We start from the raw sequence: 17,075 nt of genomic DNA on the forward strand, positions 1-17,075 counted from the left end.
TCATGACTTACCATACAAACAAACCTAAACAAACATGGCACTTTTCACCGTAGCATGGATGGACCCATATTCGGGCCGAGGTGGGAAGGCGTCCCCGCGTCGGGTCATTTACTGCTGATTTGCTGAAACCACGACTGCAGTGTGAAAACGCGAACCCGGTCTGGATGGAAGGACCGACGCGTCGGCCTCGGCCAGCCAAGTCGCACGCACCTGCGATTGTGGACTCGCCCATCGGGGGCAAGGGCACTAGCAATTGCGGGCTGTGGGAGGAGTGCCCGCGCGCCGAACCAACAACCAGCCAATCCAATCTCAGTAAAATAGTACTAGTAGCACTGTACGTACTAGCGTCCGGTCCAGGCAGTCCGGCCGATGACCACTGCCTGCCGCCCGTCGTTTCGCTCGCCACCACCACCATTTCTTCCCTTCCCGGTCCCCTCTCTGTTTCCTGGCTTTAAAACCTCTCGCTCGCTACTGACCGATCGAATCAGCGCCGAATCCACCCGGTTCACCTCCTTCGGTTACTATCCCTTCGTTTCCACTAGGTTTGTTTCTCTACTACTCCCGTCCGTCTTCCTTCCAGGGCAACCGCGCCGCCTCCGTCGCAGCTAGCGGCGTCATTCCTCCTTGATCGCTCTCATTGGCAGTGCAATACAGACAGTATCGGTCTGATTTTGATTGCATAGCGGATTCGCGGATCGCGCGCTGCCCACAGCCCACAGCCCACAGCCTCGTCGTCCTCCTCTTCTTCCTCGTCTGGTCGTTGATAACAAAAGGTGAAGGAACGAACGACAAGATCTGCGGTACGGCCGACATGCACCCACTGTGCTGTTCCAGCGCGGCGTGGCTAATACTCTGCTCCTACTCCTATATAGGCACGACTCCCGCTGGCCGCTGCCGTCGGTGCCAGGTCGTCCTCGGTCCTCCTCCTCTCCAGTCCAGCTACTAGTACCAGTTCACTCCAGTGTCCACTCCACTGCCATTCCCATCCAAAGGTAAACGCGTCAACGCCACCAGCTCACCTCGTCTCATCATCTTCAGATCTTCTCTTTGGTTGGATTGCATATCATATTTGCATGCATCTCGGATGTCCGTCCCTGCGCCTTTTTCTTTCTTTTGTAAAGTCTAATTTGTCCTCGTTGCAGTTGCAGTTGCAGTGCTCGACGACGGAGAGAGTAGCGTGGCGTGGGCGGCGGCGCCATGAAGTACAGCAAGGAGGATAAGCCCGAGAGGGCGGGCGGCGCCGGCGCAGGGTCCAGGGCGGTGCCGGTGGCGCTCGTCGTCATCGTGCTCTGCGCCTTCTCCTTCTACCTCGGCGGCATCTACAGCACGGGGCGGAGCCTCCTGGACGCCATCCAGCCGGCGCCGACGGCTCTCGTCACCCTCGGCGCCGGCACCACGGCCCGCCATTCCTCCGACGACGACCAAGCTCGGCCAGCGTCCACGGCCGCCGTGGTGGCGTTCCCCGAGTGCCCCGCCGACCTGCAGGACTACACCCCCTGCACCGATCCCAAGCGCTGGCGGGGGTACGGCAACTACCGCCTGAACTTCATGGAGCGGCACTGCCCGCCGCCTCCCGACCGGCAGCAGTGCCTCGTGCCGCCGCCCAAGGGGTACAAGCCGCCCATCCGGTGGCCCAAGAGCAAGGACCAGTGCTGGTACCGGAACGTCCCCTACGACTGGATCAACAGCCAGAAGTCCAACCAGCACTGGCTCGTCAAGGAAGGCGACCGCTTCCGCTTCCCCGGCGGCGGCACCATGTTCCCCAACGGCGTCGGCGCGTACGTGGACCTCATGCAGGGCCTGGTCCCGGGCATGCGCGACGGCACCGTCCGCACCGCGCTCGACACCGGCTGCGGCGTCGCCAGCTGGGGCGGCGACCTGCTGGGCCGGGGCATCCTCACCGTGTCGCTGGCGCCCCGGGACAACCACGAGGCCCAGGTGCAGTTCGCGCTGGAGCGCGGCATCCCGGCCATCCTCGGCATCATCTCCACGCAGCGCCTGCCGTTCCCGTCCGCCGCCTTCGACATGGCGCACTGCTCTCGGTGCCTCATCCCCTGGACCGAGTTCGGCGGCCTCTACCTCCTGGAGATCCACCGCGTCCTCCGCCCGGGGGGGTTCTGGGTGCTCTCCGGCCCGCCCATCAACTACGAGAACCGGTGGCACGGCTGGAACACCACCGCGCAGGCGCAGAAGGCCGACTTCGACAGGCTCAAGAAGATGCTGGCCAGCATGTGCTTCAAGCTCTACAACGTGAAGGGCGACATCGCCGTGTGGCAGAAGTCCGCCGACGCCACCGCCTGCTACGACAAGCTCACCCCGATCACCACGCCCGCCAAGTGCGACGACAGCGTCGACCCCGACGCCGCCTGGTACGTGCCCATGCGCTCCTGCGTCACGCCCCCCAGCGCCAAGTACAAGAAGCTGGGGCTCAACGCCACGCCCAAGTGGCCCCAGAGGCTCACCGTCGCGCCGGAGCGCATCAACGTCGTCCCGGGCAGCAGCGCCGCCGCCTTCAAGCAGGACGACGCCAGGTGGAAGCTCAGGGCCAAGCACTACAAGACGCTGCTGCCGGCGCTGGGGAGCGACAAGATCAGGAACGTCATGGACATGAACACCGTGTACGGAGGCTTCGCAGGCAGCCTCATCAAGGACCCCGTCTGGGTCATGAACGTCGTCTCCTCCTACGGGCCAAACTCCCTCGGCGTCGTCTACGACAGAGGACTCATCGGCGTCAACCACGACTGGTAACGAATCCGGCCGGGCGGCCTCTTTGATTGGTTGGATTCATAGTTCAGAATGCGCGGATGATATATGATTTCTACCTGCAGGTGTGAGGCGTTCTCGACATATCCACGCACCTATGATCTATTGCATCTTGATGGCCTGTTCACGGCAGAGTCTCACAGGTAAGAAGAAGCAATCAATGAATCTCAACTCTGTAATTCAAAATTCAGAAAAAGAAAGATCCTCTTTCCGTTTGATTCAAGAGAAATAGCATCACTAACTACAATTGCAGGTGCGAGATGAAGTTCGTACTCCTTGAGATGGACCGTATCCTTCGTCCCACGGGTTACGCCATAATCCGGGAGAGCACCTACTTCCTTGATTCTGTGGCACCCATTGCCAAAGGAATGAGATGGAGCTGCGAGAAGCATAACACCGAGAACAAGGCTGACAAGGACAAGATCCTCATCTGCCAGAAAAAGCTTTGGGCAGGAAAGCAGTGACGAGTGGATCATCCAGGTATAAACTATAAAAAGTAAGTAGCCTTAACCTGGATGGATGATGATGAGTAAATCTGCTGCTCAAGGGCATCAGTCAGAGCTCAAATGTATGTGCTGTGGTCTCGGCCAACAAGGCAGAGGCGCTTCACCGTTCAGTACACATGGAAGATGAACAAGTACTCTGATACAATGCAAGAAGGTTTACAATTATCAAAATAAATAAGCTGAGTAAAACTCCATATAGGATCCAATAGTGTGTACTATTAGTCATTAATCACACAGTTAATTCTTTTTTGTACCACAACAGTTAGGGGTGGGTCGATTCATACCATGATGAGCAACTGTAAGTTACTCCACACTGCATGTATTCATTTGTACGACATATATATAGCTTGGTTGGTGCTGTCGTTGTAATTGTAATAATTGTAATAGCGGGCCACATTTATTTAACACTTTTGTGGATCAATATACGAATATGATGTCTGAAAGCGACGGATTCTGTTGAGTGCTTGTTTAGTTCCTAAAAACTTTCTTAAAAAGTGCTACAGTAGCCATCACATCGAATCTTGCGATACGTCTATGGAGTATTAAATGTAGACGAAAAAAAACTAATTGCACAGTTTGGTTGTAAATTGCGAGACGAACGTTTTGAGCCTAATTAGTCCACGATTGAACAATAATTGTCAAATAAAAACGAAAGTGCTACAGTAGCCAAATTCCCAAAATTCGTGAACTAAACACAGTCTGAGTGTTGCTATCAGTTGACAGTCACAATGCATTATACTTGAGCAAGAATCCCTCAGAAATTGAAATAGAAACAAAGAAGAAAAAGGAATCGATAATGCAATGTAGCCAAAGGGGGCAAAAAAAAAAAAAAGGAAGAGGAGACGCTGAGTACTGACTGTCAAACACCGAAACACAGCACCAGCATCATCGTCACTTCTACTTTGCCACACCTGTGGATGACAGCATTCACCTTCTTTCCCTAATTTCTGTCCATCAAGCATGACATCTGAGAATGACCATCCGGTCCATCCCTACAAAGAGGGTACTAAAATGAGCAAAACAGACCGAATCAGTGAATCAAACAACTCATGTCTAGATTAGAGCAGCATTAATTTGGCTTAGAAGAAACCTTTCCTTGGATAACAAGAGTGAGTCTGCATTCTACAGACAGCAAGGCAGAACAATTGGATAAATAATTTATATGAAAAAAACGCCCGGATCATTTCTTGAGAACTTAACAACTCTCCGAATCCATTATGTGACGCCCTTAATCTGTTATTTGAAACCACCGCAGCATTAGAATTGGAAGAATGGGATCAGGGCCATGTTTAGTTCGCCCAATTCAGCGCCGCTAAATATACTGTAGCGTCATGTAGCGCACTGTAGCATTCCGTTTGTATTTGGTAATAATTGTTCAAACATTGACTAATTAGACTCAAAACGTTCGTCTCGCAAAGTACAACCAAACTGTGCAATTAGTTTTTGATTTCGTCAACATTTAGTACTCCATACATGTACCGCAAGTTTGATGTGATGGGGAATCTTCTTTTTGCATAGTGCCAAAGTTTGGATTTTGGTGGAACTAAACATGGCCCAGATATGTCATGTTTCAACTATTGATCTACCTGTGTCCCTTCAAATCTAGGAGTGGTACCAAATATCATCACTGGTTGTGCCTCTAGTAACTAAAGAGAACTATTTGAGACCTATCATCAACGGCAGTGTAACCGCAAGCAACCAGAAGAAGGCCAGCCGGAAGAAATTCGACTCTATGGTGCTTCTCGCCTGCTGAAGCCCAGATGATTTGAGACCGCTAACTCTAGTAGACAGGCTCACCTTTTCTTTGATTGTTTTCTGGCGAAGGCTCTTTGGCTGGGCTTATTTGTTGTTTTTGGTATTGTTCCACCTCTAAGTGTTGCAAACTTTTTTGAAAGTTGGTGTAAATAGGGAGGAAACGAAGATATATTATTTTTACTAACAAGAACAACAACCTTCTGTTGGTCTATAAGGTGTAAGGATCGTCAACAAATACATAGTTTCAAGTCACTTTAACTTTTAATCCAACATTGATTTGATACTTGGCATTACATAACTCATCATTGCTTGATTAGTCCCTTAGATCGACACAAGTACTTGCTTCTTCACCTTAGCCATGGTACCATGGCCGCCAAGCCATCACTTGTCTTTCACCTTCGCATAGTTTCTCAAAGCAATTTCCTTATTACCTTCACCTTATCTAGACATCCTCAAGTAAAACCTTGCTTGTATCAACAATATGCCCTTCATTTGAAATCCATTTCTTATTTTGACCAATATGAGATCCATCGTCAATACTTTTGATTTAATTGGCAGGTCATACATGTGAAACCAACTCATATGTTGCTAATCATTTCTCTTTATCTCTTTTCATATATACTTGCCATCTTGATCAATTTTGTCGTTCCAATTCTCATATCCCACAATATAAACAAGCCTCAAACGCAAGACTAATTAATATGCACCTATCCATGCCTTATTTTGTCATTGCCAACCTTGGTTGCCCTTTCTTCATTTATAGACTCATACTTTAATCTTGGTCAATACAAATGAACTATATATTCTCATTTATGGAAGCAAGCCACCATTGAGACCAAAGACCAAACATACACATTTTCCTTTGTCTCTTTTGCTTTAAAAATTTGCTTGTCTTTTTTTTTCAATTTGAGATATGGCATGAATTTAACATCATCATTTGCAATGAGATATATCCAATCTCATCAACTCATTAGTCTTTTAATTATTTTATCATTCAACCACTAAAATCCACTAGGGAGTCTAGATGCACTATCAGTAATGAGGAGCTACAACTTTGGGGCTTGGCTAGGGCGCAAGGCATCTCACACCTACTTGCCAATGAGCCGATTATGTGTTGAGTTTAAGATTGTGGCCGTGATATAATTTGTATTATGCGCGTATGCTTGTTAAATATGGACATACTAGTGTGTGTGTGGGTGTGTTTGTAAGGGGACAGGGGGCTATTGTCTATATTATGATACATATCTATTATGTGTGTTCGAGAGCAAAATAACAATAGAGCATCTTTGTGTGGAAATCACCTACAATGCAATTGAACACCTAAAGCAGCTTAAAAGCATATGAAGTTCACTACTCCTTCACTTGTTGGTTGGATGCTAGGTTTTTGTGGTTGTTCAATATTCTCACATGATGATGCCCGCGTTGTAGCCACCGAGTAGCGAGCAGGCAAGGAGTGTCCGTTTTGCACCTCATAGGTCAAACGTGATCGGTGGGCAGCCGACGCATGATGAAAAATACGGTGACAATGGCATTTGCCATTAGACCATGCAACCACATGTCATTAACTGAGCACACATGACATCTCTTGAGCTGTGGAATCCACAAGACATATGGATCTTATAAGGTTGAGCTAATTTGACAAAATGAATTTAGGGCGCGTTTAGTTGCTGTCGGAGTTGGCGCCGCCGGATGGACTGCAGCACTGCAGCGCACTGTAGCATTTCATTTGTATTTGGTAATAATTGTTCAATTGTTGACTAATTAGACTCAAAACGTTCGTGTCGCAAAGTACAACCAAACTGTGCAATTAGTTTTTAATTTCGTCAACATTTAGTACTCCATGCATGTACCGTAAGTTTGATGTGACGGAGAATCTTCTTTTTGCATAGTGCCAAAGTTAGGAATTTTGGTGAACTAAACAAGGGCTTAGTGCTCGATCATATGGAACCAACAGTAGACATGCAAGAGTGTTGCTGCCAGCGTCCTTGTACTGCAAGCTACTCCCACTTTATCCGTATCTGTTGCAGACAAAGATGTCGGAAGGACACGTCTGTCTATCAACAAAGGCCATGTTTAGTTGCCCCAAATTCTAGAATTTGGCACTATGTAAAAAGAGATTTCCGTCACATCAAACTTGCGGTACATGCATGGAGTATTAAATGTTGACGAAATCAAAAACTAATTACACAGTTAGGTTCTACTTTGCGAGACGAACGTTTTGAGCCTAATTAGTCAACAATTGAACAATTTTTACCAAATACAAACGAAGTGTTACAGTGCGCTACAGTACTGGGAATTCCGGCGGCGCCGATTCCGGAGGCAAACTAAACACGGCCAAAATTGTTCCAATTCATGGCCTGTTCGGTACACCTTGACTCGAGTTCAAACAGCTTCAGCTATGATTTATATAATAAATGAGCTATTTTCTTTTGTTCCGTATGTTAAAATGGATAAGTGTTTGATAAAACATTTTTTTCGGGCTAAGAAAAACACTGAAAAACCTATAAGTGTGTCGTGGAGGACGAGATTATTTCTGTTTATGTTTTGGTTCGAGGACTTAGAAACGTGGGACGAGACATTGACATATGAGCCCCATCTATCAACATTTTTTTTTTGTTGTCTCTCCCTCTCTTCTTTCTTTATAGGAAATTTTTTGTGTGCCATTAAAAAAGAATGCAATGTTCTGTGTGTCTCTGAAAAAGTTCAGCGGTCTTCAGCGTCACTGCTCTAACTTTTTTGTGCCCTCCATACCACTGCCGTCAGTTTGGGCTCTAACACCGTCAAACTGCATGTGTGAAAAGTCGAAAATACCCTTAAGTCTAAATATGTCATTAATTTTTTTGAGCATCTTAACGACTTCAAATGAAAAAACTCAAAACTAGAAAATTGTAAATCTCGTTGAGATTTATAATTTTCATATAAAAATTATCTTCATTTAATTCCGCAAAAAAATATGATTTGATATGATTAATATATCTTAGAAAAATCATATCTTTTTTTACGAAATTAAATGAAGATAATTTTTATATAAAAATTATAGATCTCGACGAGATCTACAACTTTCTAGTTTTGAGTTTTTTCATTTGAAGTCGTTAAGATGCTAAAAAAAAATTAACGACATATTTAGACCTAAGGGTATTTTTGACTTTTTACACATGCAGTTTGACGACGTTAGAGCCCAAACTGACGGCAGTGACATGAAAGACACAAAAAAATTGAAGCAGTGACGCTGAAGACCGCTCACAGGGCACAGAAAATTCCCTCTTTCTTTATCCGTTCATTTTTCTTTGTTTTTTTTCTCTTCATCTTTCCTTGACTTATCTGTTAGTCTCCATAGCTGCAGCCGTTCGTATCCACGCTCGATTTTTGAATTTTTTACAATTTAGCCCTTTTTTGAAAGTTTCTCACGAATAGACCCCTGGCGGAAAGAATTTAGGAAATGGAGCCTTAGCTCAGCGCCATTGATGCTGGCGCCGAGCTAGGCGCTAGCGTCTCTGGCGCCAAGCTCCTGGGCACGGTTGAAGACCTACCAAGGGGCTCGGCGCCAGAGTCTCTGGCGCTGAGCTCGACGCCGTAGATCTTGGCGCCAAGCTCGGCGCCAATCACTCTGGTGCCGAGCTAGGGAAATATCTAACGGGCCCGTGCCTTTCCTCTCTTCTTTTCCCGTCCGCCGTCGATGCCTAGCCGAGCACTGCCGCTGCCCTTGCCCGCGCCCACGCCGCGCCGTGCCTAGCCTGCTCCCGCGCCGCGCCCGAGGTCGCGCCCGCGTCGCACCGCATCGAGCCCGCGCTGCCGCCCCACGCCGAGCCTGCTCCCACGCCCACGCCCGCAACCGTGCCCGTGCACATGCCCCGAGGCCGCCCCCCGCCCCCGTTCCGTGCCCCTCGCAACGCCGCGCCTCGACGTGCTGTAGCGCTGCGCCGCCCCCCGCATCGTGCTGTTGCCTGTTGTTGGCCGCCGCGCCGCGCCGCACTGCCCTCCACCGCTGTCCTCACATTGCCCTCCACCGTCGGCCTCGGCCGAGGGCTGCCTTGCCGCCCTCCACCGCCGGCCTCGCCCCGCCTTGCCGCCGTCCACCGCCGGCATGCCTCCCGCGCCCGTCGAGCCGGACTCGCCGCGCATAGCCCCAGGCATCCTGCGCCCACAGCGCGCCACAGCTGTCGTCTACCGCGCCACCGCCGGCCCAGATCTTCGGCCTGAGCCATGCCCATCGTCTGCCGGCCCGGAAAGGTAAAAATTATGAATATGCAATGTACCTACTTAGTTGGCATTTGTTATTTATTAGTTAATGTGATGACTCAGGTAGTTGATTTAGTTAGTGATCTAGTGAGATATATATGTAGATAGATAGAAACATAGACACATAGGCACATAGATATAGTTAGATAGCTACTTAGATATGTAGTTACATTTTTAGTTATCTACATATGATCTAGCTATTTAGTGAGTACACTGTAAATATATACATAGTTATTATCTTGATTACTTAGTTTGTAGTTAGAAAGTACTTGTTAGGTACTATCTATCGTCTAATTTGGACTAAAAGACATGTGTTTCGTTACTTGTTTGAATTAGATGGACAACATAGTGACCATATATCATGGAGGCACCATTGAAAGCGATCGCTATGGATATGTTGAGTTTCTTGACATGCAAAGCTGTGCCTGTGCTATTCAATGATAGGCCTTCATTTAGTGACATGGTTGCAAGGGCTCGGGAGGAGCTGCATTGCCTTGGAGATGATGGCATTACAGTTGATGGTGTACTACATCTAGGTTGTCCTCCGAATATCTTCAGGCGAATGATCTCAATTGGTTGTGCGGATCAGTGGGAGAACTATAGTAAGATCAGCTATGAAGAGCCAGCTGCAATGTTTGGACATGGTTGTGCATCGGGTGTTAGTTGATCCCATCTCTCATGGGTTTACCCCAGTAATGGATCATCAGGCATACATCGACCCTCCTGTTCCGGAACCTTACCTGCATGTGCAGATTGCACCTACAGTTCCCGATGCTCAATCTGCCCCAAATGCGGTATTTGGAGATGGTTGTCAGACTCATTTTTCTATGGCAGATCCTCCTTATGAGATCCCTTTGACACAGAATCATCCAAGTAAGTGTCTTAACCGCATGGTTTTTGGGAGCTTACCTCGTTCCTTACATCTATTTCTTTCATTCTTTCCTCATTTCTGTAATGATGTTGCAGGAGACATTCCTGAGAATGTGGATGTGCCCCCTATTGCTGCGCAAGTGCACTTTGGAGATGGATTCCGTGGGTTAAATAGTGTTGAAATTATGCATGATTCAGAGCCATATGAGATGGCTAGGGCTCTTGATTCTGATGATGATCGCCCTGTTGGAGAGCTGATGGAGAGTGATGTTGAGATGATGAGGCGTATCTTTCCCGGCCGCCGTGATCCTAGAGTTCACGAGTTCAGCGATCTTGCTCATTCCGATCAGGCGTTTGCAGAAGGACGTGATGATGAGCTCCTAGAAGCTCCTGAGGCCGGTCCTAACATGGTAATTGAGAATGGGAGGGTGTTCAATGACCTCCCTGCTTTAAAGAGGTGGTTGCAGGGCTTTTGCAGTGATACGAAAGAGGCCTTACAGGGTATTGCATTCATATGTGGAGCGCCGTTACATAGTTGTGTGTGACAAGGAACGCTGCCCATGGAGGGTTTGTGCAAGGAAGCAACAGGTAACCGGAAAATGGAAGATCACAAAAGTTGTCGGGCCACACAATTGTGCTGACCATGAGCTAACACTGAGGCATCGTCAGTTGACATCTACCCTCATTGCCAAGCGGTTGATGGGAATTTTGCAGGGAGAACCCAACATGAAGGTGAGGACAATTATTAGGACCGTTGAAGCGTTGTATGGAGGATATGTGATAACTTATGGTAAAGCATGGAGGGCTAAGCAGCGAGCGTGGAAGATGATATATGGGGACTGGGAGGATGGGTATGAGCAGTTGCTAGTTCTTTTCAATGCAATCAAAGCGGTGAATCCAGGCATGCATTATGAGTACATCCCAAAACCTAATGCATGGAAGGATGGGAGGCAGATATTCTTCCGTGCCTTCTAGTGCTTCCCTCAGTGTGTCAAGGCCTTTAGGCACTATCGTCCCGTCTTCTCCATTGATGGTACGTTCTTGATTGGTAAATACCAGGGCACACTTCTTATAGCCATATCCTATGACGTGTACAACAAGTTGGTTCCTTTGGCATTTGCCTTGGTTGAGAAGGAGAACAATGACAGTTGGGGATGGTTCTTGAGGCTAGTCTGGATACATGTGGTTGGGCCTGGTAGGGAGGTTGGCGTCATATCTGATAGGCATCAGGGCATACTTAATGCCGTGGGAGAGCAGATAGAGGGGTACGCACCATTGCACCATCGTTGGTGTACTCGGCACCTTGCCGAGAATCTACTCCGAAAGGATGGTGTCAAGGGTAACTTTGATATGTTCTAGGAGGCTGCTCGACAGCTTGAGGACAAGTACTTTAAGGAAAAGTTGGAGCAGGTCAGAACTGCATCAAATGCAGAAGGTAGACAATGGCTCACAGGTTTGATGAGGGATTTGGAGAAATGGACGAGAGCTCACGACGCCGGTGGCCTGGAGGTATGAGTTTTAGTGCAGCAACATGGCAGAGTCATTCAATAAGTTGCTATTGGGGATACGTGGTATGCCCATGAATGCAATCGTTCAATTCACCTTCTATAAGCTTGTTGTCCTGGTTCAACGATAGACACGCCCATGCATTGCAGTTGCGGAGTGATGGAGAGATATGGGCTCTAAAACCAAAGGCACACCTAGAGAAGGCAAGAGAAAGGGCTGGCACACATGAGGTTGCATGCTTTGACCACGCCACAAGGGACTTATCAGGTCGAGCATAGGGGTGGTACAACGTCCGACGGCGAGGTCCGAGAGTCGAGGATACATGTAGTTGTCCTCCAAGATTTCAAGTGCACTTGTGGTAAACCAAGGCAATACCACTTTGTATGTTCTCATTTGGTGGCAGCAGCTAGGCATCGCAACTATAATATCGAGAGGAGGATACCTCACGAGTTAGTGTCGACACTGCTTGTGAACACATGGAGCCCCCGCTTCGTGCCTTTCTGGAACCCTGGAGAGTGGCCTCCATATGATGGGCCGAAGTACATCGTGGATCCAGCTTACCGTTGGAACAAGCGTGGATCAAGGCAGAGGACAAGGCACAGGATGGTTATGGATCAGATACCTAGAAAAACTAGGCATGGGAGAGGAACTCCATCTATTACTGATCTCGAGCAGTACGAGTGCGGCAAGTGCGGTAGACTTGGCCACAACTCACGAAGTTGCCGTTGGTAGATTAGTGAGGTAGGACTATTGATTTATATTATTATTTTATATTTGTCGTATTCATATATTTAATTATGCATGTCTCAATTTATGCTTGTATTTGTGTCAATTACTTATACATTTCTAAGTTCATGTTTCATTGTATATTGGAATTCTAATTCATTCACTTTTTTGTAGGATGGAGCAATTCCACCTGCTCGACCCGACGTACGAGGCGACCCACCGAGGATGTCTCATAACGTTGGGGCAGGTAATAATCTATAAGTTTTATTTGTACATGTGTTCGTGAAGTAACAGGAGACTATGTTTTATTCGATGCAGGACCTTCCACACCTTCGTCCTAGAACCCACAGTGGGTTCTTGGACATGCGGTACGACGACAGGTACTCTCCTTTCCTGCAAAGAGCTAGCCTAGATGTCATCTCTTTTCAGGTTCATTATGGGTTGCCCAAGTTCAACTCAGCGACCATAACTATGTTGGTAGATAGGTATTAAAGTGAATCATTGCCTCCATTCATGTGCATTTGTTCATGCGATTGACTTTTTGACAAGTAATCTTGCTTTGTCTTAAATATAGGTGGTGATCGGAGACTCACAACTGCCACCTACCTTTTAGGGAGATGACAGTCTCGCTCCAGGACTGTCAGAAGATGCTAGGCCTAAGGATTCATGGCAACCCAGTCATCGGGCAGTGCAGGTCAGAGGGCTAGAGAGCACGAGTGGAGGCCTTCCTTGGGTGTGAGCTTGGCGAGCAAGGGGCTCACACTTCTGGAGTTCCCATCTCTTGGCTACATGAAGAGTTCGCACAGTGCCCCAAGGAGGTAGATGAGGAGACGGTTGGGTACTACTGCCGGGCGTGGATCCTACACCTTTTTGCCTATGTTCTCTTTCCCGACGCCATGGGTGATAGTGCGTCCTGGATGTGGATCCACTACCTCAGTGACTGGGACCAGGCGGGTCAGTACAGCTAGAGGCTCTATAGTCTTGTGTTTTCTATATTAGTAGCTGTGTGAGGGGTGTCATCGGTCTTCGTCCAACCCATCACTTGGTGGATGCATGTACCTGTTACAGCTATGGATGTGGGCTCGTCTTCTAGTTGGTCGTCTAGAGGTTCTGGATCGTCGTGAGTGGTTCTAAGGTCAGCCTCCAAGTCGCTAGCCGACATGGGCGTACCTTTGGGACTAGGTCAGGGTTCCGCACATGAGGATAGACCGGGCGTACATTGAGTACACGAATGAGCTAGACACGCTGACGGCGTCTAGTGTAAGTAAATTTTATTTTCCATGCTGCTTTAAAAAGGATTAGTATACCATCTAACATCTTATTTGTACATGTTGCAGGTGGAGTGGGAGTCGTACGGTGGATATGACGCACTTCCTTTTTAGCTGAGCAACATTTGTGGGGCCGACGATGACTTCTATAGGATGAGGTGCCCTCTAATCTGCTTCTATGCTGTCGAGTACCATCTGCCAGATAGGGTTGCATGCCAATTTGGAGTGAGACAGCTTTGGCCTACGTCTCTGTTCTCGACTAGGGTTGACTTATACAAGTAAGTGTTTTGATATTTCAAATGTCTCATGATGATGGTCCATTTCTATTAATATGATGACATATGTGTAGGTTGGATCGTCAGAGGAACAAGAAGATTTTTGACTAGGAGAGGCACCACCAGTCCTTCATTGAGGAATGAGAGGAGATACACGACAACGTGGACGACAACAACGAGCCGCACACAAACCGTGAGTTCAGGCGGTACCAAGCTTGGTACCAGTGTGCGACACGTTGCAGGCTGAGGCTACAGTGGACCGAAGCTAACTACGCCGACATTGAGTCCTCCGACGATGAAGACATTGCGTATGACTGATCGACTCGTGTAGGAAGGCAGGTGGAGGTAGGACCGATCTTGGGCAGAGTGGTAAGCCAATTGCCTTATTTTTGTACGTTAAGTTGCATAACAATACATTAGGCGTTCTTGGACCGATATTAGGAGTTATCTATTGTAGTTAGTGCAACCTTCGAGCCGTATCACCCTTATAATACGTTAGATTCTTGTACAAAAGAAAACAAAACCTATTGCTATATGTTCAGAAGTATTATTATTGAGAACTTTGTTGCAGGGTAATACACTCAAATGCTCAGTTGAAGAGATCGAGCGCGTTTGGCCGAGAGTCAATGACGACTACATACTTGGCTTCCTGGACGTAAGATTAAAAATATTCTTTCAAACATATCATTAATACATTAGATTCTTTTAGTTAATATAGTTTTGTACAACAGAGGCTGTCACGTCGTCTACGCCGTGCGGTTGGTCGTTGTGGTTGCAGGACAGACACGATGCAAGACATGTACGTTCCTTCCACAGGCAGAGGAGGCTTGGGTTCCTCTAGTCAAGCAGCTATAGGGGACGGGGATGAGGATGAGGAAGATGACGACGACGACATGGACAAGAGGCATGAGGAGCTTGGCCCCTCTCAGCTCCATGACGCTCCCTTGACTCATCCTACACCACCTCTAGGCACTAGGCGACGCCATCCGCATGACCCTTACACTCTAGGCACCAGCGCTCTAAGTCACAAGGTAAGGGCAAGAGTAGGAGGCAGTGAGGGATGTGGTAGCTATTACTATGAACTATTATGGATTTTGTATTTACTTTTCTATAACTATTTAGGTCTGTATGGACATTGTGGACTATTTGGACTTTGCATGACATATTATGTTGGTTGTGATGTTCGTTGTGGTTGCATTATGCTCCTTGGATGATTAAATGTTTGGAATATATATTGATGTCTCTGTTTGTAACTGTGGATGCTCCTAAAACAAGGTAAACTCTTGCGAATTTTTCCCATGAAACATTAATCATACTACACTTCTACAAAGGCACAAATGTAGTACACAGATTAACTATAAATTTATTAGAACATGTATAATCCAAACGTATCGTACATACGCTTTGTAGATGAATCTAGGGTTACCAAGCAACAGTGAACGAATCTATGCTTTTCAGACAATAAACATAGACTTTTCAGATACAAGGACAGCATCGAATTATCACATCACTGATATAGTACTGGCATGCAAGGAAGCACAACTCCACTCTATCTCCACCATCCATCTTATGACTGTTTGATCCAAGGGCTAGGTGAAGAGGCACACGGATCACTGACATGGCACATTGAGAGGCCTCCATTCCTCCTCTCAACCTATAAATAACCACTCACTCCCTCTCATTCACACACACAACAAGGAAGAAGAACACTCCTCAGCATTTGCTTTCGTTGCAGTACCAATGTCTAGAGGGTCGTCTAGAGGGAGAGGAAAGGGGAAGGGAACTACCTGGGGGTGGGAGGGTCCTCTTGGTCCCAATTTCTTTGAGGAAGCTCTTTATGAGAGGTTCCCAGTTGAGAGCAAAAGTGATTTCACCAAAGAGGCACCACTGAGAGGATACGATGAAAGGAAAGAAGAGTGGCCAAAATGCATGCATGGTGAGGACTGCCTAGTGCAGATGTTCACCGAGGGAATAGATGGAGGTCGTCGTTTCTTCAAATGCCCGCGAGCATGGGTAATTGCTATTACTATTTGTTTCTTTCAATATGTTTGTCTTGTATATAACTTACACGACATACTTATTGTAGTCTTCCTTGGCCGAAGAAAACTATGGGTTCAGTAGGTGGGTCGATCCTCGACCTATTTATCCGCATGCGGAGTACATCTACTACCTACAGGACCATATCTTCGATCTAGAAAGGGAAGTTAGCAGCGGTTACAAGGACGACGGACAGGATGACAACAACAATGGTGCCGATTCACAGGAGGCACTCTGCAATGATCCATATTGCACCTGCCCTATCCACAAGAACAAGGGGCCTCCCCTGTCACCCCCGCCACCACCACCACCAATAACGGGAGGCTACTATGGAGAAGGTGCAACACAATTTGCTATATAGCCACACTACTAGGATGACTTTATCTTTTTCTCATGTACCCAGGTTTAATTACCTAAGGCATGTTAGGTTTAATTACCTAAGGCATGGTTTAATTACCTAAGGCATGTTAGGTTTAGTCGAAGGAAACTCTGTACCCAAGGTTCGGTACATGTAGTCACATGCCATTTGATGTGTTTCGTGTGTTGATTTATATAATGTCGTACGTCATTAGGTTTTTTTGCAGCACATGTTCACATTTCAATACATCCGTATCATTAAGCGGAATATTAAGACCATAGATAATGAAAACAACCGCATAATGAAAAGTTCAATACTATGCACATTACACAACATATTAATACTACAACTACGTGCCGACAATATACATAGGGGCAAATGCACTTCCAAATCCTCAGTCTGAAACGTACTGAGTAAGCAACTCATCATCCGAGTACCAGTCCTCTACTACAACCCTGTTGTTGTGGCTAGGCTCAACTATGTTGCTCTGACCTACCTATTGCTTGTAGTAATCGGCCTTCGCTTCATCTATGGCCGCTGCGGCCTGAGTGAAGAACGCATCGTCATCCTCCTCTGCCTGTAAGCCCGCCTCTGCTAGAGCGATGAGCTCGCTCAGTCTGCTAGTGTCGTCCTCAGCCTCCTGTGCCTGCATGCCCACCTCTGCTAGAGCGATGAGCTCGCTAAGTCTGCCAGTGTCATCCTCAGCCTCTTGCGCCTGCATGCCCGCCTCTGCTAGAGCAATGAGCTCACTCAATCTGGCAGTGTCGTCCTC

General features: G+C 47.4%; 1 protein-coding gene across 5 annotated transcripts; it reads left to right on the top strand.

The window, feature by feature from the left end:
* Positions 1 to 481: 481 nt before the first annotated feature.
* On the top strand, positions 482 to 3,717 carry LOC136527286 (probable methyltransferase PMT21). 5 transcript variants are annotated; one of them, XM_066519954.1, is made up of 5 exons: positions 483 to 800; positions 873 to 1,050; positions 1,143 to 2,744; positions 2,829 to 2,906; positions 3,017 to 3,717. In XM_066519954.1, the coding sequence occupies exons 3-5, from the start codon at positions 1,198 to 1,200 to the stop codon at positions 3,225 to 3,227; spliced, it is 1,836 nt and encodes a 611-aa protein (XP_066376051.1). In that variant the 5' UTR covers positions 483 to 800; positions 873 to 1,050; positions 1,143 to 1,197; the 3' UTR covers positions 3,228 to 3,717. The 5 variants fall into 5 exon arrangements, with proteins under 5 accessions (XP_066376087.1, XP_066376051.1, XP_066376071.1 ...); XM_066519974.1 differs by having other exon boundaries at positions 483 to 773; XM_066519964.1 differs by having other exon boundaries at positions 483 to 1,050.
* Positions 3,718 to 17,075: the final 13,358 nt, after the last annotated feature.

The sequence above is a fragment of the Miscanthus floridulus genome, chromosome 2 (assembly GCF_019320115.1).
Source record: "Miscanthus floridulus cultivar M001 chromosome 2, ASM1932011v1, whole genome shotgun sequence".
Lineage (NCBI taxonomy): Eukaryota > Viridiplantae > Streptophyta > Magnoliopsida > Poales > Poaceae > Miscanthus > Miscanthus floridulus.